Source organism: Phocoena phocoena, chromosome 4 (genome assembly GCF_963924675.1).
Source record: "Phocoena phocoena chromosome 4, mPhoPho1.1, whole genome shotgun sequence".
Lineage (NCBI taxonomy): Eukaryota > Metazoa > Chordata > Mammalia > Artiodactyla > Phocoenidae > Phocoena > Phocoena phocoena.
The window spans coordinates 121,048,391-121,073,284 of record NC_089222.1 but is presented as its reverse complement, the minus strand read 5'-3'; the positions used below and the strand labels follow the sequence as shown (position 1 = coordinate 121,073,284).

General features: G+C 34.9%; 1 protein-coding gene across 2 annotated transcripts in view; it reads left to right on the top strand.

Moving 5' to 3' along the window:
- TMPRSS15 (transmembrane serine protease 15) overlaps positions 1 to 24,894 on the top strand; it is a 129,090-nt gene that overhangs the window by 2,794 nt on the left and 101,402 nt on the right. The window contains exons 2-6 of one of the 2 annotated variants that reach the window (XM_065877042.1): positions 360 to 490; positions 775 to 842; positions 6,657 to 6,808; positions 9,633 to 9,677; positions 11,422 to 11,457. In XM_065877042.1, the coding sequence (XP_065733114.1) occupies positions 360 to 490; positions 775 to 842; positions 6,657 to 6,808; positions 9,633 to 9,677; positions 11,422 to 11,457 (432 nt within the window). The remainder of the gene's footprint in view (positions 1 to 359; positions 491 to 774; positions 843 to 6,656; positions 6,809 to 9,632; positions 9,678 to 11,421; positions 11,458 to 24,894) is intronic. The other variant, XM_065877043.1, reaches the window with a different exon arrangement.

Here is a 24,894-nt window from a genome sequence, read left to right as displayed (position 1 = left end):
GAAGTTGATCATCCCTGTATCTTCCAACAGAAATCTCAATGACAAAGAAACAAAAACCAAACAAAACTTGGAAGCTTGGAGAGTTGGTTAGACTTCAAAGAAAAGAAAAAAAAATAATGGGATAGAGAAGAAGAAGTTTAATATTCAGTCTTTTAAAACAACTAGATAGCTAAAAATATAAGTTAAAAAATAAAAAACAGCTGATGATGAAACACGAAGACTGCAAAGAAAAGAATCAAGAACCCCAGGGCCAACACATTAAGCAAGAACTTTACTTCTATGTCTTAACTGGAATGTGCATATTTTCTCTTATTCATTATTCACATTTTCAGTGTTTTGTTTCTTATTAATTCATCTAGATGCAGCATTTGGAAAAAGTCATGAAGCCAGAGGGACGTTGACAATAACATCCGGAGTTACATATAATCCTAATTTGCAAGACAAACTCTCAGTGGATTTCAAAGTTCTTGCTTTTGACATTCAGCAAATGGTAAGAGACCTTCTTTCCTCAACTAGTTTAAAATTTCATAACATAGTTTCGCTAACCACTTGCCAAAAGATACATAGATCTTGTTCTCTTTGAGAAAAATTAGTCAATAAATGTAAATGTACTTACAGTTACATTTACTCATACATAAATGTATGAGACCCATCATCACAGAGAAGAAAATCACTCCAATACAGTTCTAAGTAGAATATAAAGATTATTTTGTTTAAAATTTTAAACAAAATCTAAAATTTAATATGCCTTTTCTTAACCTTTTCTTTTTTTAGATAGATGATATCTTTCAATCAAGTAATCTGAAAAATAAATATAAAAATTCAAGAGTTTTACAATTTGAGTAAGTATAGCTCAAAATTTTTCTATGGATAGAAAGCACAGGATCACAAAAGAGTGATCTTTTTGTTAATATTTGTAAAAGAGTGTCACTATTTTTAGGAGAAAATGGAACATTTTAAATTTTCAACATTTTCCAGGAGGATTGAGAAAAGTGGCAAAGTATAAACTTTTATATTTGTAACAAATAATAATAATAATGCTAGATAATTTATCTCATATTAAAATGATTCTCTCTCCTAAGTGCAAAATCTTTCAGAGACACATGGAGAAGGCTGAGGTTGACTGCATACAGATGCCTAGGAGTCTTGACATTTAACCTATATCAAATAGAAGCCATAGGGTACTCCAGGTCATTGGAGAATGCAGTGAGCCTCACTTTATAGAAAGACTAATCTCCTATCTCAAATCAGAAACAATTGAACCTGAAAGCCTGGCACCAAAGATACTTGGTACATGGTCTTCACAAAAGTCCTGACATTAGTAAAAGGGTCCTTAGTTCTCAATGACCAAATAGAGGTAGAGAGGTCAAGTCAAAGGAAAAGAGATTATGTTTAGAAAAAGAAAAACAATGACAGAATTAGTTAATGGGCAGAAGGAAACTTTAGGCCTTGCCATTTCTTGTTGGAACAAAACGTATTCACTTAGTGGAAGCCATCATGAATAAAAGCACAAAGATTCATTTTATACCAAAAAAAAAAAAAAAATTAGAACTCTGTTTCCTTCTTTCTCACCTACTTATCTATCTATATTTATCATTCTTTATCCCACTGCATATTCATGAGATCATAGTCTCAGTAGCCAGTCCACCCTCCCTCCATCTACTGGCTTCATTCCTATCCACAACACAGAGGCTTCGACTCCTGTTTTCCAGGGCTTATGATCTCTGATAGCCTCTTTCATGGCCTAATTTCAGAGCTATAATGACACAGGTGGACTCTCAGGAAAGGTTATTATTATTTTCTTTTGTTTGTGTGTTTTCCTCAAAGTGCTGTTTTAAAATATTTATTCAGTATTTATTCTGTGAAGGTAAAACCATGCATGAAAGATTTTATTTCACTTTATTTCTCTGTTTTGGAATGAGTGGAACCAATTTCTCTTTGCCAGTTTTGGAGAGGATTGAGTGTGGAGATCTGCATTAAATCTTCAATTCAAATTTAGTTCTTAAAGGTTTTAGAACTAAAACCTTGCTTAAGGAGAGGTAACCCTGGTCTTTCCTCGCCTTCCTCAGGCTCTAACCGGTGAAACCCATGCAAAGCACAGTATCTAGTGCAGAGTTTATTAGGATAGTTTTGCTAATGGAACTCTTTGTCTTCTGTTGTTTACAACATGCTGGATAACTTTGTTTTTACTAGATTGGGAAAATTTGCTGAATATAGACTTTTATATAAGGTCTGGTGTTTTATCAAAACCCAAGCATTTTCTTTGATATTTATTAAGTAAACTTATGTTTCTCTAGATAGTAAAATCACTATATGTAAAACTGTAAATTATTTGAGCTAAGGAATGATTTCTTTCCCTTCCTTTAAACTACCTAGGAGACTAATATAGTTCCTAAGCCTTGATACATATTTTATAACAATTCTCAAATAATATACTTCATCAGTGTAGAGAGACTTTCACCTCATTGTAGCTGAACTACTTTTAAATCAGAAGTGAGTTTTTAAAAGATGCAATGCAAAGGAATTTCATGAAAATGTCTGTAATATACATTACAGGTAGGTACTTTGGGAGACAGAGAAGAAAAGGATGAGAAAAATTCAGAAGCAGGAAAGAAAGTAACAAGTAAACGTTTAGGTTTACTTTAAATAATCAAATTTAAAATGACATATTCCACTTATAGAAAAAATCGACAGACTCCTAATTCCTTTTGTAAATTATTTTCACCTTAAACTCCAATTGATAAAATCAAGACACAGAAATAACTGACTTCTCAACTAACTAACAATAGCCACACCAACTGTGAAAAATACATCTAAAGATCCTTTAAAATGCCTATTTCCTTTTTTGTTACTGATTTTACTGAAATACACACCCCATGCTTGTGTACATGGTCAAGTTATAACACTCAGAATACTAAACTTAGTCATTAATCTATCTCTTCTTCCTTTTAAAAATATTATTTAATGTCAAATCTTGCTCCCCCTGCTAAGTTTTGTGTGTGTGTGTGTGTGTGTAGAGCCACCCTACAGGACAAGCAAATGGTTTACACTCATCTAGGAACACTTTCTATTATTCTGCTTTGTGGAAAGTGCTTTGATTCAAAGAGCATTTGATTCTTCTAATAAAGTGTTGTTTACACTTTATGGCAATATGAAGCTTATTTTGCCCTTTGAGCACAGATAAGTCATCAAGTTAGGAAAGGAAAGACTTTTGTTTACTCAGCAACCCTAGAGGTTATCAGTATCATTAAGGAAAATAAGAGATAAGAAACATTTGATTTATTGCACACAAGCTCTCTGTATAATGATAGGATTTATCTGTTAAAAAAAAAACAGACTCAGATATTCCACTGGAACAGTACTTTGAAATGGAAATGGCCATTGTTTTTTTTTTTCCTAAAGGAAGAATTCACATTACCTTAATAAATAAATTCAATTTCACAGCAGTGATAGAGAGCATTATTAAACTACTAACATAATATAGCTTTCTTATTACATGAAACACAAATGTTTATTATGGGTTTCCTGATTTTTACTGTATATCTCTCTTATCTCAACATTTACTCTGAATAAGAAACAAATTTTAAAGAATACAACTGTATGTGGATATAGGATCTGTCACTCCTGTCCTTGCAAAGTATAAATTATTAAATTCAATGTATAATTCACAAGTAAGAAAACACATCTTTCATACAAAGATGTTTTATGCCTGAGGATGAACTTATCCAGTTACTTTCAACTCAGTGAAAGAAAAGTCCAGATTTGTATGCTCTCTACCAAAATTACCTTACCTCTTTTACTGCCTAACTCAAATAAAATAAAAGCAAGTGGTCAGTTAAACTTAATATGTCAAAGTTACACAAAGAGAAAAATCCGGTTTAATCAGAATTAAAGCTATCTGTTGTGCAACCAAGGAGGTAAAGATTAGAAATTGAAGACAGAGAAACGAATGGACTTTGTTCACTCTCACTTTATCTTTACCATATTGAACCCTGTCCATTTAAGAATTTTGGGAGGTGAGGTTTGTTAAGGAGACAATGAAAAGGAGGAGGCAGAGGAGGAGGAAGAGATGGAGGATGAGGGAAAATGAGAAGAAAAAGAAGAACAGGTGGCGGGGGAGGAGGAGGGAGAAAGGGAAAGGGACAGGAAGAGGGAAGCTTCTCTCTCTCAAAGTGTGGCGGCAATAAAATATCCATCCTCCCCCCTCCCCCCAATTCCAACTAGCTATTTTCTGCATCTTTTTAGATATAAAGTTCTGGTAACAATGCAAGATGATAAAAACCTGGATCTGCATCTAAGCAAATGTGTTGTATTGTCTTTCCTATTGACAAATAGTTCATAATGGTGTTGATAGCAGTGGTATGTGGGGTGGGGATGGGAACTATAGCAAAACACATCTGGGAAACAGAGGTTCTGGGTTTTATTCCTCTCTCTCTCTCTGATATTAATAAGCTGTATAACTCTAGGCAAGGTTACCTATATTACTCTGAGTCTCATTCTTCCTATTTATAAAATTGCAATGTTGGCCAACATCAGATGCAAAAATAGAGTCATCTCCCTTTTCTTGAGCATCTGTTTAAATAAATATGGATGAGGCCTGAGAGTTGTATGCCAGTTAAGATTTTTTTTAATTGCAATGAACAGAACACGTGACTAAAAGTGCCTTAAACAACAAAAATTTACCATCTGACATCACAAGAAATCTGAAGGTTTCAGCAGAGGTTAATTCAGTGGAACAATGACAGAGACATAATCAAGAATTTAGGTGGTTTCATTGTTTTATTGTACTATCTTTAGCTTGTCAATCATAGCTTGCCTCATGGTCCCAAGATAGATGTGACAGTTCCAGCAATCACATGTATACATAATAACATTCAACAAAGAAGAGTAGTAGTCCACTATGAACCTTTATTTGATTAAATATAGAGAAGTTTTCAAGAAGTTCCCGATCAGCATCCCCTCATGTTCCATTGACCAGGGCCTCGTCATATGCCGATGAATAAAACTATCATTGACATGAGGAATGGTTGGAGAAGCCATGAGAAAATAGAGAGTTATTCTCAAACAAAATTAGAGACCAGCCAGCATGGAAAAATTAACAAGTGTGGAAGAATAGATAAAAACAGTGCCTGTGATGAAATCTATTTTTATCAAGGACAGCAGTGATTCCATGTGCGGGTAAATTTGGGGAACCCGGACCTAAATAGTTACTAAGGAGCCTTGCCATTTACAAGATTTGGATACTCTGATTTAATCAGATGATTGGAAAGTTAAACATTCTAACAGTTTAAAATAATATATCTAATAGAGGTGAAATGTGCAATTATTGATCAGAGTATCCTGTTCACGTCAATCATGAAAAGCTAGCTACATAAAAAGGAATCACTTCTGTTAAACGATGAACCTGAATATTAGCACGGAAACCAAAAAGAAATATCCTACCGAGAGGAAATGCTGATCTGCTGTGATCTTTCAGGAACATTTTTATCCTGTATATAGTCTTGGAGGAAAAAAAAAAAACATTTATTATAGGTTTTTATCAAGACATACATATATATACAGATACATAAAGAACTCTTCAGGAGTCGATGAAACCCTTCAAGAAACTCATTAACTTAAAGATATCACAAGGATATGAATGTAAATGTGTAAATTTCAGAACCAACAAACATGCCATGCAAAATCTGGTTCTCCCTAGTCTGCCTCTTAAGGGTCCAAGTAAACCCTGAGTACCCCCAGCTTTACTGAAGGATACAGAATGAAGACCAGAGCTAGAGTTTGTTTCCCAAGCAGTTGTATCCTAAAAGCACAGTAGCAAAGTAGAAATGTAGACAGAAGAGCAAAAATCTCTCCAGTATTTCTAGTGGGCCCAAAATTTATTCATTTTTATGGTTCTTTAAACTGTAAACAAATCACCAGTGAAGAAAACTTTGAAAATGCATATTTCAGAGAAGGCGATGAAGTAGAAGAGAAGATGACTTGGGTCATGTACTTGAACTCTAATGTTATGGTCGGAGATGAGTAGGCAAGATAATCCCAGCACTTGACCATGAGACAGAATATCCCACAAATTCCCAATAATCCACTTAAGCTTGTCTTCTTTCTACCCTTCTAAATCAGGGCATATTTTATTTATTTTATATTAAGAATATAGAAGAAAAAGTAGATATAAATTAGTTGCTATAAGCTTGCTATCAAGCATTCATAAACTATATAGAAAATTTTTCTCTGAAATCAGTGAAACTACTTTAGACCTATTCCTACTTAGAAGTCATCTACGAAAAATTACAAATTCACATTCTTCATTTTTTCAAAGAGTAAAATAAGAATAAATGTCATGATACCATGTGATTTGGTTTAATTTGACACAAGTATCTGTGGTCTAGCCTAGGGATTAGCATGCTAATGTGGAACTCAGAAAAATCAGGTTCTAATCTGGATATATCTTGTATTCTTGGAGAAACATTGTCTTTTCATTTCTCTTTCTTCCACCTGTGAAATAAAGATAGTATTTGATATGACCTACTTTGTATAGGTGTAATAAGGATTAACAAGGGGATAACCATGGAGAATTTCAAAGACACCTTACATAAATTGAACACAAATCATTTGAAGAAGGCTAACTTTTTTCTCTTATGTCATTTTTTGCTTTGCAGAAATGGCAGCATTATAGTCATATTTGACCTTCTCTTTGCCCAGTGGGTGTCAGATGAAAATGTAAAAGAAGAAATGATTCAAGGCATTGAAGCAAATAAATCCAGCCAACTGGCCATTTTCCATATTGATGTGAACAGCATTGATATTACAGGTACCTGTGAAGAGTATTTGATTTCTTTGAATTGTTAAGCTATGAAATTAAAATTCTAGCTATGTATCAGGGGAGCAGTGGGATCACCCTGGACTTTAGAAACCTGTCTTATTGACTGATGTAACACATTTACATAATAAAAATAAAATATGGAGAAACTGTTTTGGAGAAAAATGTCAGTGAGAAAATGTTTGTAAAATATCAAACATCAAAAAGGTTCTGAAAATACTGGCATGCATAAATGTTTGTGGGTCTGATCACACTTTTGCCATTGGCCAAGCACACCCTGACTTTCCAGGAATGCTGCATTGGAAAGTGACACATTACTTTGTGATATATAGATATTATCAGATTACATAGTAATTGGCAAATCCAGTCTCTGACTGAAGACTTAAAAGAAGGGCTTCCCTGGTGGCACAGTGGTTGAGAGTCCGCCTGCCAATGCAAGGGACATGGGTTCGTGCCCCGGTCTGGGAAGATTCCACATGCCACAGAGCGGCTAGGCCCGTGAGCCATAGCCACTGAGCCTGCGCAACAGGAAAGACCACAACCGTGAGAGGCCCGCATAACGCAAAGAAAAAAAAAAAGGAAGGAAAGGAAGTAAAAAGAGGGGATTATGAGTTTGATTCATCTCAGTTACTTATAAAAAATAAAACTTTATTTTAAAGTGATAAATAATTTTAAGATAAAAATAATCAAAGGGGAAGAGATATAGGACATCAAAAATAATAGCAAGACAATAATGCCTATCAATGTTAGGTTATTCTAAATTTTCCATTTTAGTTATTTCCCATTCAATTTAATTCAACAAACATGTATACATGTATACCGAGTCCTATTTTGGTTGAAAACAATAGTAAGTTGCCAGGCCAATCCAGATCCACAATCTCTTATCTGTAAACCTTCAGGCTAAATATGTTTTAGAATTCAGAAATTTTTAGATGTTAGAAAGCTCATCAATATATAAATATCCACATCAAGTGGAATAAAGGCAAACAGCCTATTGCCAGTTCAAATAGTTTTGCTTCAGAATGAGATGTCAGTATAGATTTGCCCTTAAAGGAAACATAAAAAAACATGCATTTTTAAAATTTTGTTATAGTGGATACAAAATTGCAGACCTCGAGTTGCTTTTCTTTACAACATGGGTTCATAAAGCACAGTACTCCTTCACTAAGCCCCCTACTATATCCTGCCGTGCCTGTTCAGTGAGAAGAAAGATCAGGCTCTTAAGTGTTTCTTCTACTGATGGTTTGGTCCCCTCTGGCACAGCTGCTGGAGCAGAGACTGTTTTGGATTTTTGTCTGATTCAAATGAGCTGAAAACTACTACTAACTATTATTAGCTACAACAGGTGGTTTTTCTATCAACACATTTACTCCTCATACCAATCTTATTACACAGTATCTTTACTACCCCCATTTTACAGATGAGACACCTAACATACAGAAAATTTAGCTATTTCGAGGTGGATTGAGGATTCTGACCCACGTGGTCTTAGCCTAATATCTGCGCTCTTATATTAGAGTTTCTTTGTAATAGCTTTGTCTTTAAACAATGTTGATTATTTTTCAATAGTCAATTTTCTTCTAGAAAGGTGGTATCTTGCTATCTTTATTTGAATAGGCATCAGTTTCTGGAGGTCTGCTGAGGCAAATGAATTGACAGGTGTGCTGAAACTTATTTTCATGACTCTATGGTGGGACTACTTGGGAGAGGGGAGTTTGTGATTTTAAAAACTTTATTTATTCAATAAAACTATATCCTTTGAATTAACTTAGGATAAGGATCATAAATGCAATAAACTATATCACAACATCAACTCAAGAATATGATCCAGAAGTTGAAGTTACATTTAACTTGTTGAACTATATTAAAACACGTTTATAAACATAATTAATATAATTAACATAATCAACATAATTAATTTTAGGTGTTTAATATTTACTCACATCATGTGAATTTTCAAATTTATTACATTTTTAAATTGGTTAATAATTTCACAGATACCTTTGATTTTTATGTAGTATACTGTCAAACCAAACATAGTGAAAATTAAAATATTATCTTTTTTATGAAAATATCTTGTAAAACTTATTTTATCTTCTTCATCAATAATCTACCATATAACATTTATGAAACTGCTATAGATCTTTTAGAAAGAAGACAGTGCAGTAATGAAGAAATACCATAATAAACAATCTAGTTAGTAGAAGAGGACATACCTCTTAACCCACTTACCATAAATATTGTTTTGAATGAAAACAAATTCATTAGATCATAAGATATGATTTTCTTTATTTTTAATATAGTCATCATTATATCTTTAAAAATATTAAACATGTTAATGGGTGAAGAAAATAGCTAGTTTTTATCTTTTATGTGAAAAGCACTTTATACTTAAACAGTACTTAGTTCCCTGTAGATATTATCATGTGTAAGATTATTTTGGCATTCATTTGTTTCAGTGCAAAACAATTGATTCTAGGTCTGACAAGATATGGTGTGTTATATTGTCTCTCTTAAATATAAATTATTCTATATAATTATGATGAATAAATAGATATCTTTCTTAAATGGGTAAAATAAAGCAAATATTTTGCATAGGTAAATTTATAGAGAATACATAGAGATTCTGGAAATTCATCAAATGTATCACAATCAAATTATAATTAAATAAATAAATAGGAACATTCAGGATGAAAAAGGATGAAATGGAAACTCTGGTAGATCAGATGCCCTTTGAATGAATATTCAAACTGCACTTGATGTTTTGTAATATATTTATACTCTAAGCCCTAACTTCAAACCAACTTTATTCCAGCGTCTTTGGAGAATTTCTCTACGATAAGTCCTGCAACAACTTCAGGTCAGTACTTATGGCATTTCAAAATGCATAATTCGGTGATCATAAAACTTTATGACATTAGGCAAGGATTCAATATTTTTCTGGCGGCTCTTTCTAAATTAGATATTTAGTCTTCATATCAAAATGTATAAAGCATACATTTGGTTAAGAATAACATAGTTAATAATATTGCAAAGTTCATAGTGCCTAGTTATATATACAAGGTTATGCATTTCCAATTCCAATGCTCCTTTCATATTTTAAATTCTATATATGTATGTATGCATATATGATGTGTGAGAGTGTTTGTGTGTGCGCATGTGTGTGATCTCAAAATATGGCTCTGATAATGCAGCCTTGGAAATGAAACCCTGACATTTGTAAGGTCACTATAAATGAGGGAAAGGAATTTAAAATATAATGAAATGATAACTTTCAAAATGTATCATACTCTTTGGAAAGGACAATCTAAAGTTTAATGTTAAATTTGCTCTATTCCAGCATTTTCTCCACCCTATGTTTCTAACTACAATTGGTCACTACCTCTTCACTTTGTCTTATCAAGATCATACTATCAAAAGAGTGCTTTGAGAAATTATCAATCATTTAAAAACTAACCTGAGTTATCTTAAAATGGAAAATCATTCTGTTGTAGAAAAATTATTCAAATTGAAGTCAAAAGATTTGAACACTAATCCTGTCTGGCAACTACCAGAATCACTGGGCATTTCACCTTCTGAAAATCTGCTTCCCATAAATTGTAAATAATAAAATTTTCTAATATTTTAGAAGTCATCACAAGTATTGAATTCATATACAAATGATTTTAAAGTGTAAATTGTTATAAAACTATAACCACATTACTTTTAGTGTTATCCATAATCATGACCATTTTTATAATATTTGAAAAATCTATTTGTTTGAAATATCTACTTGGACCAGGTACCATACACACACACACACACACACACACACATATATATATATATATATTTACATCTTTATTGGAGTATAATTGCTTTTAAATGGTGTGTTAATTTCTGCTTTATAACAAAGTGAATCAGTTATACATATATATATATCCCCATATCTCTTCCCTCTTGCATCTCCCTCCCTCCCACCCTCCCTATCCCACCCCTCTAGGTGGTCACAAGGCACTCAGCTGATCTCCCTGTGCTATGTTGCTGCTTCCCACTAGCTATCTATTTTATGTTTGGTAGTGTATATATGTCCATGCCACTCTCTCGCAAACATTATCTCATTTAGTTCTCAGAATGATTCTGTAGAGACTAATAATTTTTCCACTTAAAAATACATAAGTAATAAAGAATGTGCCCAGAGCCACACAGCTATTAATTATCAAAGTCAGGAATTAAAAAGAATTCCTCTGGACTCCAAAGCCCATGGTCTAAGCATAACTCAAGCTCCTATTTCAAACAATAGCAGATTAATCTAGAACATTTTAATCTATAGCCATTATGAAATTAATGAATTCTTATGTTTAGTTATTGATAATTGAAAAACATCATCTTCATTATTTAAAAAGTAAGCACATCTAAAAACCTCTGCTCTACAGCTCTAAAAATCAATAAAAGCATAATAGATTTATTTTCAGCTCCAGATACAAATGATGTATTCTTAAGTTAATAAATACTAATAATTCATAGTAATTTTTTAAATTCTCAAGTAAAATATTAAACAGAAGGAATTCCTAATAATCAGTTTTTAAATGTAATTGTTATTTTTATGTCATTTATTTTTACAGACAAGCTAACTACCAGCAGTCCTCTGGCAACTTCAGGTCAGTTTTAATATTATTTCTCTTATTTTAAAACAACTTTTTGCTAATATTTCATTTTGACTCCTGAGAATTCTCTGATAACACAGCAGTTAACAGTACCCTTATTTAATTGATAAGAAAACTAGAGCATCAAAGTTTATACTTTTAGCCTAATATTTTACCAAAAATTAACAATATATTTGAGGCAATCAAGGCCTGGATTATCTGATCTCACTTCAGTCCTTCATCTATTAGAGCCATGGTTATTACCTTTTGCTAAGAACACCACCAATAGGATCAAAATGTCTGCCAGAAAGGATGTAGGCTTCATAGGATGTGAGGGAATTTTTTCTCTAATTATTCTCTCTGCATGCAAGGGAGACGTGCTTGCTCTCTCCTCTTAACGGTATGGTTGCCAAACCAGTACCAAAGTTGCCTTGGATTCATTCATTCAGCAATTTTTCATTAAATGCCTACCTTATGCCAACTCCTGATATGTATCTGTAATGTGAAAATTTTTCTGGATTCCTAGTAATTGTCTACTGTACCTTTGTCTATGTGCTGGTTAACCAAAATGTCTTCTCTGGTCCTAACTTAATCTTCATGTTAAGTGGTCTGGATGTGAACCTAATCTCTTTAGGTAAACTCCATAAAGGCAATAGTGTGTGGATCGTCAGCTCCAAAAGTAATACTGCCATTTTTATGTTATTAGAATTTATATCAAATGTTATATACATACAAGGAGAGAACATTTGTGAAATTATAAATGATCTCTGAGTAACACAATAATTCTTGGATAAAATGGTTGGTGTGATGTTTGAAAAGCAGAATGATATATGAATCATTAATCAAAATGCTTTATGAAACAAGTCATCCCACCTCTAAACCTATAGAGGTATTTTATGGTAGGATAAGCCTGCCTGGGGTTGTATGTAGGTGTTAACCATATAGTAGCACAACATATTGAAAAATAAAACTGCTCTTCAGCCCATAGTCCCTTATCCAATGTAGAAAACTATTTACAGCCTCTAAAATCACCTTTCAACACACTTTCAAAAACTGATTTTAGGATCTATAGTGACTAATTCCTTTAATCTAAAAATAAACTGAAAAATAATTCTAATATATTTTGAGAAATTTATTTCTAAAACTTTAAAAGTCAGCAACAAATATCTAAATTAGTGCTCTGTTTTCCATTTATCTGTCTGTTTACTGATTCACTGAGTGATTCAAATAACCCACGGTTATTGAGGACCTCTTAGGTATATAAAATGCTGTAAGAGAAATATGTGGAATGACTTAGTGGGGGCAAAAAATGTGTTAAAGCAAGGAATCCTTGGACTTAAGTTTTCCCCCTTACTCTCCTAAAGATAAAGCCACCAAAATTACAAAAAGTGGCTGAACCATATGACCAATTCCTTGCAGGACTATGTCTGGTCCAAAACGTCCATAAGAAATTTGTCCACACCAAAAAGGTCCTTGATAACTTGGTCCTGTCCAAAATCATTTGGCATGGACCAAATATGCTCATGGACATTTTATATAGGACCAAATTTTAAGGACCTTTTAGAATGAACCAAATGTCTTATGGACCAAAATATCTCACAGGCCAAAAGTCTTGTGACATATTGGCCAGTAGCAAAAGTTGGCTAACAGCCCAGTTTCTTCTGGTCAAAGGAGATGGAGAATGGGGAACAGAGAGCATGAGGGTAATACTCAACCCTTACTTTTCTCTCCTAGGGAGTGGAATAGAAATCTCCTTTCCTACATGTAAACTATAAGAATGGGATCAGTACATATTTAGTCCTATCTTTCACTCTTTATGTAAGCATTTGGTAATCAAAATGAAGACCAAAACGTAACATACAATTTTCAAACATTGAAAGTGTGTGGGTGAATCCACCATAACCATTTCCTCCAATTACTGTACACATCACTTTTGATAAGCTACCTAGTCTTCTTGAACTTTGTATTTATTATCTGAAAGACAAAGATTTAAATATATATCTTAGAGTGGTCGTGAAGAAGAGAAATAATACAAATTAATGACTGGCATAAAGAGTGACACATGTTAGATCCTTTCTCCTTCCCCCCTTCAGACTTAGACCAAAAAAAAAAAAAAAAAAAAAGCAGCTGGATACTTTTTTAAAAACATTTTTCAAAAACTAAACTAAGGTTAAGACAAGATTACTGTATTCAGTAATGCTCATTTTAATCTGATCATTTATTTGACCAAAGAAACTCCATATCCAAAGCTTTCCTGTTATTAGAGACTGTACTAAATTACTTTACTCAATCCTCACAAAATTATAATAAGGTGAGTAGGTGGCAAAATATCACATTCCCTCTTTTACTGGATCCATGAATCCCCAGTCATCCTTCCCATTTATTCCTCTCATATGTCAAGATACTATAAATCTATAGAAGGGAAAGAGACAATTAAACTTCAAAACTGCAGTTTCCAAGCAATAATTTATTATGAATATGGCTTTCAGGGATGTTAACTTTATTCTCATTTTTTATATACCTGGAAGACAGAGTGTGAGAAAAATCAGCAAATGCATGCATCATATACCTGAGCGTTAGTAATATAAATTATGCCGCAGAGAATTTTTATATGATAGTTGGTACAAAGTCCATGAGGATTATGTTCTATTGCTCAACTGTCTTTGTTGCCAATTACTGTAAAGTTTTACTAACCCATTTGGAAGAATAAAGGGAGAGATGGGAACTAAGGTTGAATTATACCAATTGATTTCTGGCTGCTACAGTGTGCCTGAGAGGGGCTCTTTTGGGCAATTGTTCATATGCTTGAAGGGTTTCTAGAATACAGCTTGTTCTAGTCTTTTGTTGCTTACCATGTAGGCAATGATTGAGAAAAAAACAAAGTTTCATTACCATGGGCTTTCTCAATCTCCAACAACATGCAATTTGCCACAATTCCATTATGTGGAGGGGTTTGGGGACTGAAGAAAAGGAACTGGCTGATTTGGTGAAGAACATAAAGTTGGGTCAAGAGAAGCTAAGGCAGAATTATACTCCTCAAATGAATTAATTGCCCCAGGACAAAGACACAGGCACTGTAACCAACACCAAATGTATTTTGACTTTAAGTATTTTTTTCTCTGCATTTGAGAAAAAATTATACATATATTGCTAAGCACTTTCCTCTAATTTAAGACATTCCTATGTACATGATAATAGAATTAAAGTGTCTTTCCACTATAATTTCATTTGAATTGACCAGTCATAGTCTTACTAAATAGATTAAATTTGTTCTTTTAAAGTAGATGAGAATTTCTGTAAGGTGATATCTCTTTTTCTAATATAGTACAGTGAAATGAACTTGGTCTCTCAAGGCAGGCATTCATGGATTCAGGTTCTGATTCCATTACTAAGTAAGCTATTAAAGGAGACAATTACCAGGAATTGGGTTTAATTTGTCTCATCTTTGGCCAGCAAGCGTTGTTACCCCTATTTAAGTAACAGAGAAAATAAAAATCAAGGATTTCCAAAATGTGATTTTCAAATTACTGTCTTGTGTGTAATACTTCTTATAACTGGTTTGGAAGAAAACAAATAATGGATTTCAGTCTTTTTATCCTCCACAATGCTCAGCACAGAGTCTGCACAAAGTAGGCACAAGAGATTCCTCACCCCAAATCACTGGACATTGATATGACTGTGAATCACTCTGAAGTAATCACATTTCAGTGTGTACTGACTCCTTCATAATACAAATATAAACAGTTACTTAAAACCTTCCATTTACAGAATTCCAAATAATATTAATTTACTGGTGGGTTTTCATAATTTGCCAAAAAATTAATATCCAGAAGATAAAATACCATATAGATATAAAAATATGCCAATCTTTTTCCCACTCAAGAAAACAGCAACTAATATTCAGACAATTTGAACAGCTTTTAATAAACAGAACCAATTATTATTCTCTTTGTGCACATTTCCTTAAATAGAATTTCTTAACTCCTTTGCTAAAAATTCCCTCTTGAGAAGTACAGTACAGATTTCCTAGAAAAGAAGAAATACTAGAGCAAAAATTAAGGAATGAAATGGTAAACTAAGTAGTACACAAATCAAAGGACTCTAGTTTTAAGAATGGAAGGTCATTTAAAAAAACTGGCATCTGGATAATTTCTGTAATAGTTATGTGTTAACCAATGGTTTTGTGGAGAATTGAAATCATATATGTGTACAAAAGGAGATGAGACAGAGACAGCAGACTAAGTAAAAATAAAATCTGATAAAATCCCAAAACACACTTCCTTTATATAGCAAAACAATATTCATATTTTCCATATTGGTATTTATTTTTTAACATTTTTATTGGAGTATAATTGCCTTACAATGTTGTGTTAGTATCTGCTGTATAACAAAGTGAATCAGATATATGTATACATATATACCCATATCTCCTCCCTCTTGTGTCTCCCTCCCACCCTCCCTATCCCATCCCCCATCCCACCCCCCTAGGTGGTCACAAAGCACCGAGCTGATCTCCCTGTGCTATGTGGCTGATTCCCACTAGCTATCTATTTTATGTTTGGTAGTGTATATATGTTCATGCCACTCTTTTACTTTGTCCCAGCTTACCCTTTCCCCTTCCCAGTATCCTCAAGTCCATTCTCTACGTCTACGTCTTTATTCCTGTCCTGCCCCTAGGTTCTTCAGTACCATTATTATTATTTTTTTTTAGATTGCATATACATGCGTTAGCATACAGTATTTGTTTTTCTCTTTTTGACTTTCTTCACTCTGTATGACAGATTCTTAGTCCATCGACCTCACTACAAAGAACTCAATTTCATTTTCTTTTATGGCTGAGTAATATTCCATTGTATATATGTGCCACATCTTCTTTATCCATTCATCTGTCGATGGACATTCAGGTTGCTTCCATGTCCTGGCTATTGTGAATAGAGCTGCAATGAACATTGTGGTACTTGACTATTTTTGAACTATGGTTTTCTCAGGGTATACGCCCAAGAGTGAGATTGCTGGGTCGTATGACAGTTCTATTTTAGTTTTTAAAGGAAACTCCATGTTGTTCTCCACAGTGGCTGTAACAATTTACACTCCCACCAACAGTGCAAGAGGGTCCCCATTTCATCACACCCTCTCCAGCATTTATTGTTTGTAGATTTTTTGATTATAGCCATTCTGACGGCTGTGAGGTGATACCTCATTGTAGTTTTGATTTGCATTTCTCTAATGATTAGTGATGTTGAGCATCCTTTCATGTGTTTGCTGGCAAACTATATATCTTCTTCGGAGAAATGTTTATTTAGGTTTTCTGCCCATTTTTGGACTGGGTTGTTTGTTTTTTGGATATTGAGTTGCATGAGCTGCTTGTAAATTTTGGAGATTAATCCTCTGTCAGTTGCTTCATTTGCAAATATTTTCTCCCATTCTGAGGGTCGTCTTTTCAGCTTGTTTATGGTTTCCTTTGCTCTGCAGAAGCTTTTAAGTTTCATTAGGTCCCATTTGTTTATTTTTGTTTTTATTTCCATTTCTCTAGGAGGAGGGTCAAAAAGGTTCTTGCTGTGATTTATATTATAGAATGTTCTGCCTATGATTTCCTCTAAGAGTTTGATAGTGTCTGGCCTTACATTTAGGTCTTTAATCCATTTTGAGTTTATTTTTGTGTACAGTGTTAGGGAGTGTTCTAATTTCATTCTTTTATGTGTAGCTGTACAGTTTTCCCAGCATCACTTATTGAAGAGGCTGTCTTTTCTCCATTGTATATTCTTGTATCCTTTATCAAAGATAAGGTGACCATATGTGCGTGGGTTTATCTCTGGGCTTTCTATCCTGTTCCATTGATCTATATTTCTGTTTTTGTGCCAGTACCATATTGTCTTGATTACTGTAGCTTTGTAGTATAGTCTGAAGTCCAGGAGCCTATTCTTCCAGCTTGGGTTTCCTTTCTCAAGATTGCTTTGGCTATTCATGGTCTTTTGTGTTTCCATACAAATTGTGAATTTTTTTTGTTCTAGTTCTGTGGAAAATGGCATTAGTAGTTTGATAGTGATTGCATTGAATCTGTAGATTGCTTTGGGTAGTACAGTCATTTTCACAAAGTTGATTCTTCCAACCCAAGAACATGGTATATCTCTCCATCTGTTCGTGTCATCTTTAATTTTTTTCAACAGTGTCTTGTAGATTTCTGCACACAGGTCTTTTGTCTCTTTAGGTAGGTTTATTTCTAGGTATTTTATTCTTTTTATTTCAATGGTAAATGGGGTGCTTCCTTAATTTCTCTTTCAGATTTTTCATCATTAGTGTATAGGAATGCCAGAGATTTCTGTGCATTCATCTTGTATACTGCGACTTTACCAAATTCATTGATTAGCTCTCGCAGTTTTCTGGTAGCATCTTTAGGATTCTCTATGTATAGCATCATGTCATCTGCAAACAGTGACAGTTTTACTTCTTCTTTTCTGATTTGGATTCCTTTTATTTCTTTTTCTTCTCTGATTTCTGTGGCTAAAACCTCCAGAACTATAATAATATTGGTGAGAGTTGCAACCCTGTCTTGTTCCTGATCTTAGTGGAAATGCTTTCAGTTTTTCACCATTGAAAACAATGTTGGCTGTGGCTTTGTTATATATGGCCTTTATTTTGTTGAGGTAAGTTCCCTTCATGCCTACTTTCTGGAGAGTTTTTATCATAAATGTGTGTTGAATTTTGTTGAAAGTGTTTTCTACATCTGTAGAGATGATCATATGGTTTTTCTCCTTCAGCTTATTAATCTGGTGTATCACATTGATTGATTTGCGTATAATGAAGAATCCTTGCATTCCTGGGATAAACCCCACCTGATCATGGTGTATGATCCTTTTAATGTGCTGTTGGATTCTGTTTGCTAGTATTTTGTTGAGGATTTTTGCATCCATGTTCATCAGTGATATTGTCCTGTAGTTTTCTTTCTTTGTGACATCTTTATCTGGTTTTGATATCAGGTTGATGGTGGCCTTGTAGAATGAGTTTGGGAGTGTTCCTCCCTCTGTTATATTTTGGAAGAGTTCGAAAAGGATAGGTGTTAGCTCTTCTCTAAATATTTGATAGAATTCACCTGTGAAGCCATCTGGTCCTGGGCTTTTGTTTGTTAGAAGATTTTTAATCACAGTCTCAATTTCAGTGCTTGAAATATTCTATTTCTTCTTGATTCAGTCTCACAAGGTTGTGCTTTTCGAAAAATTTGTCCATTTCTTCCAGGTTGTCCATTTTATTGGCATATACTTCCTTGTAGTAATCTTTCGTGATCCTTTGTATTTTTGCAGTGTCAGTTGTTACTTCTCCTTCTCATTCTTAATTCTATTGATTTGAGTCTTCTCCCTTTCTTTCTTGATGAGTCTGGCTAATGGTTTATCAAGTTTGTTTATCTTCTCAAAGTACCAGCTTTCAGTTTTATTGATCTTTGCTACTGTTTCCTTCATTTCTTTTTCATTTATTTCTGCTCTGATATTTATGGTTTCTTTCCTTCTGCTAACTTTGGGTTTTTTTTGTTCTTGTTGTTCTTTCTCTAATTGCTTTAGGTGTAAGGTTAGGTTGTTTCTTTGAGATGTTTCTTGTTTCTTGAGGTAGGATTGTATTGCTATAAACTTCCTTCTTAGAACTGTTTTGCTGCATTCCATAGGTTTTGGGTCATCATGTTTTCATTATCATTTGTTTCTAGGTATTATTTGATTTCCTCTTTGACTTCTTCAGTGATCTCTTGTTTATTTAGTAATGTATTGTTTAGTCTCCATGTGTTAGTATTTTTTGCAGATGTTTTCCTGTAATTGATATCTTGTCTCATAGTGTTGTGGTTGGAAAAGATACTTGATACAATTTCAATTTCCTTAAATCTACCAAAGCTTGATTTGTGACCCAAGATATGATCTATCCTGGAGAATGTTCCATGAGAACTTGAGAAGAAATTGTATAACGTTATTTTTGGATGGAATATCCTATAAATATCATTTAAGTCCATCTTGCTTAATTTATCATCTAAAGCTTGTGTTTCCTTATTTATTTTCATTTTGGATGATCTATTTGTGAAAATGGGGTATTAATGTCCCCTATGATTATTGTATTACTGTTGATTTCCCCTTTCATGGTTGTTAGCATTTCCCGTATGTATTGAGGTGCTCCTATGTTGAGTGCATAAATATTTATAATTGTTATATCTTCTTCTCAGATTGATCCCTTGATCATTATGTAGTTTCTTTCTTGGTCTCTTGTAATACTCTTTATTTTAAAGCCTATTTTGTCTGATATGAGAATTGTTACACCAGCTTTTTTTGATTTCCATTTGCATGGAATATCTTTTTCCACCCACTCACTTTCAGTCTGTATGCGTCCCTAGGTCTGAAGTGGGTGTCTTGTAGACAGCATATATACAGGTCGTGTTTTTGTATCCATTCAGCCAGTCTATGTCTTTTGGTTGGAACATTTAATCCATTTACATGTAAGGTAGTTATCGATATGTATGTTCCTGTTACTATTTTCTTAATTGCTTTGGGTTTGTTATTGTAGGTCTTTTCCTTCTCTTGTGTTTCCTGCCTAGAGAAGTTCTTTAGCATTTGTTGTAAAGCTGGTTTGGTGGTGCTGAATTCTCTTAGCTTTTGCTTGTCTGTAAAGATTTTAATTTTTCCATCAAATCTGAATGAGATCCTTGCTGTGTAGAGTAATCTTGGTTGTAGGTTTTTCTATTTTATCACTTTAAATATGTCCTGCCACTCCCTTCTGGCTTGCAGAGTTTCTCCTGAAAGTTCAGCTGTAACCTTATGGGGATTCCCTTATATGTTATTTCTTGTCTTTCACTTGCTGCTTTTAATATTTTTTCTTTGTATTTACTTTTTGATAGTTTGATTAATATGTGTCTTGGCATGTTTCCCCTTGGATTTATCCTGTAAAGGACTCTCTGCACTTCCTGGACTTGATTGACTATATCCTTTCCCAAACTAGGGAAGTTTTCAACTATAATCTCTTCAAATATTTTCTCAGTCCCTTTCTTTTTTCTTCCTCTTCTGAGATCCATATGATTTGAATGTTGGTGCACTTAATATTGTCCCAGAGGTCTCTAAGGCTGTCCTCAATTCTTTTCATTCTTTTTTCTTTATTCTGTTCTGCTGTAGTTATTTCCATGATTTTATATTTCAGGTCACTTATCGGTTCTTCTGCTTCAGTTATTCTGCTATTGATTCCTTTTGGAGAATTTTAAATTTCATTTATTGTGTTGTTCATCACTGTTTGTTTGCTCTTTAATTCTTCTAGGTCTTTGTTAAACATTTCTTGTATTTTCTCCATTCTATTTCCACGATTTTGGATCACCTTTACTATCATTACTCTGAGTTGTTTTTCAGGTAGACTGCCTATTTCCTCTTCATTTGTTTGGTCTGGTGGGTTTTTACCTTGCCCCTTAATTTGCTGTGTGTTTTTCTGTCTTCTCATTTTGCTTAACTTACTGTGTTTGTGGTCTCCTTTTAGTAGCCTGCAGGTTCATAGTTCCTGTTGTTTTTGGTGTCTGCCCCAGTGGCTAAGGTTGATTCAATGGGTTGGGTAGGTTTCCTGGTGGAGGGGACTGGCACCTGTGTTCTGGTGGATGAGGCTGGATCTTGTCTTTCTGGTGGGTAGGACCATGTCTGGTGATGTGTTTTGTGTTGTCTGTGACCTTATTATGATTTTAGGCAGCCTCTCTGCTAATGCGTGTGATTGTGTTCCTGTATTGCTAGTTGTTTGGCATAGGGTGTCCAGCACTGTAGCTTGCTGGTCATTGAATGGAGCTGGGTCTTAGCATTGAGCAGGAAATCTCTGGGAGAACTTTCACCATTATATATTATGTGGAACCAAGAGGTCTCTGATGGACCAATGTCCTGAACTTGGCTCTCCCACCTCAGAGGCACTGGCCTGACACCCGGCCAGAGCACCAAGACCCTGTCAGCCACACGGCTCAGAAGAAAAGGGAGAAAAAAGAAAAAATAAAATAATTAAAATTTTAAAAATTGTTAAAAATAAAAAAAAAATTAAAAGCAATAAAAATAAAGGAAAGAAAGAAAGAAGAGAGCAATCAAACCAAAAAACAAATCCACTAATGATAACAAGCATTAAAGACTATACTAAAAACACAACAATATATGGACAGACAGAACCCTAGGATAAATGGTACAAGCAAAGCTATACAGACAAAATCACCCATAGAAGCATACACATACACACTCACAAAACGAGAAAAACGAAATATATATATATATATATATATATATATATATATATATATATATATGAAGAGAGCTACCAAATCAATAAACAAATCTACCAATGATAATAAACTCTAAATACTAACCTAAGGTAAACATAAAACCAGAAACCAATTAAATGCAGAAAGCAAACCCTAAGTCTACAGTTGCTCCCAAAGTCCACTGCCTCAATTTTGGGATGATTCGTTGTCTATTTAGGTATTCCACAGATGCAGGGTACCTCACGTCGACTGTGGAGATTTAATCTGCTGCTCCTGAGGCTGCTGGGAGAGATTTCCCTTTCTCTTTTTTGATCGCACAACTCCTGGGGTTCAGCTTTGGATTTGGAACCCCTCTGTGTGTAGGTCGCCTGAGGGCGTCTGTTCTTCCCTTAGACTGGACGGGGTTAAAGGAGTAGCTGATTCGGGGGCTCTGGCTCACTCAGGCCGGGGGGAGGGAGGGGCACGGAGTACAGGGCGAGCCTGCGGAGGCAGAGGCTGGTGTGACGTTGCACCCGCCTGAGGCGCACCATGTGTTCTCCTGGGCAAGTTGTCCCTGGATCACGGGACACTGGCAGTGGCGGGCGGCAGAAGCTCCCGGGAGGGGAGGTAGGGATAGTGACCTGTGCTTGCACACAGGCTTCTTGGTAGTGGCAGCAGCAGCCTTAGCATCTCCTGCCCATCTCTGGGGTCTGCTCTGATAGCCGCAGCTCACGCCCGTCTCTGGAGCTCCTTTAAGTGGCGCTCTCAATCCCCTCTCCTCGTGCGCCAGGAAACAAAGAGGCAAGAAAAAGTCTCTTGTCTCTTCGGCAGGTCCAGATTTTCCCGGACTCACTCCCGGCTAGCTGTGGCGCACTAACCCCTTTTGGCTGTGTTCACACAGCCAACCCCAGTCCTCTCTCTGGGGTCTGACCTCTGAAGCCCGAGCCTCAGTTCCCAGCCCCGCCCGGCCCAGCGGGTGAGCAGACAAGCCTCTCGGGCTGGTGAGTGCCGGTCAGCACTGATCCTCTGTGTGGGAATCTCTCCGCTTTGCCCTCTGCACCACTATTGCTGTGCTCTCCTCGGTGGCTCTGATGCTTCCACCCTGCCCACCCATCATCTCTGCCTGCAAAGAGGCTTCCTAGTGCGTGGAAACCTTTCCTCCTTCACAGCTCCCTCCCTCTGGTGCAGGTCCCGTCCTAATTCTTTTGTCTCTGTTTTTTTCTTTTTTCTTTTGCCCTACCCAGGTACGTGGGGAGTTTCCTGCCTTTAGGGAGGTCTGAGGTCTTCTGCCGGCGTTCAGTAGGTGTTCTGAAGGAGCTATTCCACTTGTAGATGTATTTCTGATGTGTTTGTGGGGAGGAAGGTGATCTCCATATCTTACTCCTCCGCCATCTTGAAGGTCTCCCCGCCATGTTGGTTTTGATATGAGGAATTTCTCTTTATTCATGGGCCAAGACAGCTGAAGAGTGTTTATATACCAGAATCTGGAGATACAGTCTTGATATAATATAATATTTCTACCTTCAAATCAAAATATTTCAAACTAGAGTCATTTTCTAATCCCACCAGCTGTTTCTCTTATAATCACTAACATGACTAATGACCGTTGGTAATTCAAGTGGCCACTCCAAAAGTGGACTTACCATCCTTAGCATCCCCTTAGCCACCGCTCTCTGGTCAGGGGCACATCTGGTCACTAAAGCTCATCAATTCTACTTATAAAATAGCGGTTGGAATATGCCCCATCTCTTCTGCAAGTGCAAGAGTTGAGTTCCAACCCTCATCAACTTTCACCTTGACCATTGAAACAGTTTCTCAATTGGTCTGCTCTGAAGAGATTCTCCACTTGGTCCTGGAATTGTCTTTATGGAACATGGACTGGTCATATCACATATATATGTAAACACTTTCAATGCCATTGCTTATAGAAAAATACTTTAATATGTTAAAAGATTTTTAAAAAGTCCCCCAGAATTTGGCACTAAACTCCCTTCCTGCCATAGCTTCAATTAACATCCCAACATCTAGATAGAGTCCTCTGTTCTGCATATATTAATATGCTCTTGTCATATCACTATGTATACATTTCACATACCTCTCTTCCTTGTGCATTTCTAAGCATCCTTCAAAATTTAGTTTATGTGAAGATGCTTTCAATCCCTGCCTCAGAAGGAAAATAATCCATTTTGTAGCCCAGTCTTTGATGTTCTCATATCACTTTTTTCTACATCATTTAAAAAATTTATTAGTTAATGAACCAGTCTCCAGCTAAACTCCAAGCTCCATGAGAATAGTCTCTGCCTTACTCATCCTTTTATCTCTATCCCTTAAAAATCCATGACACAAAGTAGAAATAAATACTTGTAGAGTGAATGAATGATCATTAATAAGATCAAAAGATCCCAAGGGGTGTCACATGCCAGTGTGGTTTTGAAATTCACTCTATAAAGTTCAATAAGCAACAGACAAAATATGAAACATCAGGAAGTGAAGTTCCCATGAGAAGCATTAAATCAGACAAAATTATAATTTTCCTAGTTATATCCCCAAATCTATTCTTATAGATGCTGAACACTTAGAATTCTATTAACTACTGTTAAAATGAGACTTAGAATTTCTAGAATAATGCCCTTTTTTCTCATTTATTTATTTATCAAGCATTTATGGAATACTATCAACACTATGCCTTTCATGGATTAGGGACTCAACAATTAAGGACTCTCTTGATGAGTATCTCATATATATCTCATAATATGCATATGTATTTATTCAATACAATTTTTATCAATTTTTATTCTCTTAAGTGGGAGTATTTTGTCATTTGGGAATGGCTCTGGTTTTTATCCTTTCCTATTTTAGATGTTAGGTGATTCTTGAATTTCCCAATGGTTTATATCCACGTTAATTACAGACAATTACAAAAGTCCAATTTAGTTGTATATATACTCAGCAACCCTGTCCATAATGTTCCTAATTAAGTATTACCTTAGCAGATTTATTGACAGAAGCACTTTTCTTTCTTCAATTAATTTCTTGAAGTATAAGGAGAAATTTCAGAATCAAATATATGTTTAAAACCCAGCAGATGGCAGTGTAATGCTGGTTTTAAGATTAAGAACAATAACAAAAAATGTTATTGAGCTTAAAGATTTTCCAAAAACTTTAAACTGTCATTGTTATTCTAATCATAGACAAAAAATATTCAAATTCTCACATTGCTTAGAAAAATAAAA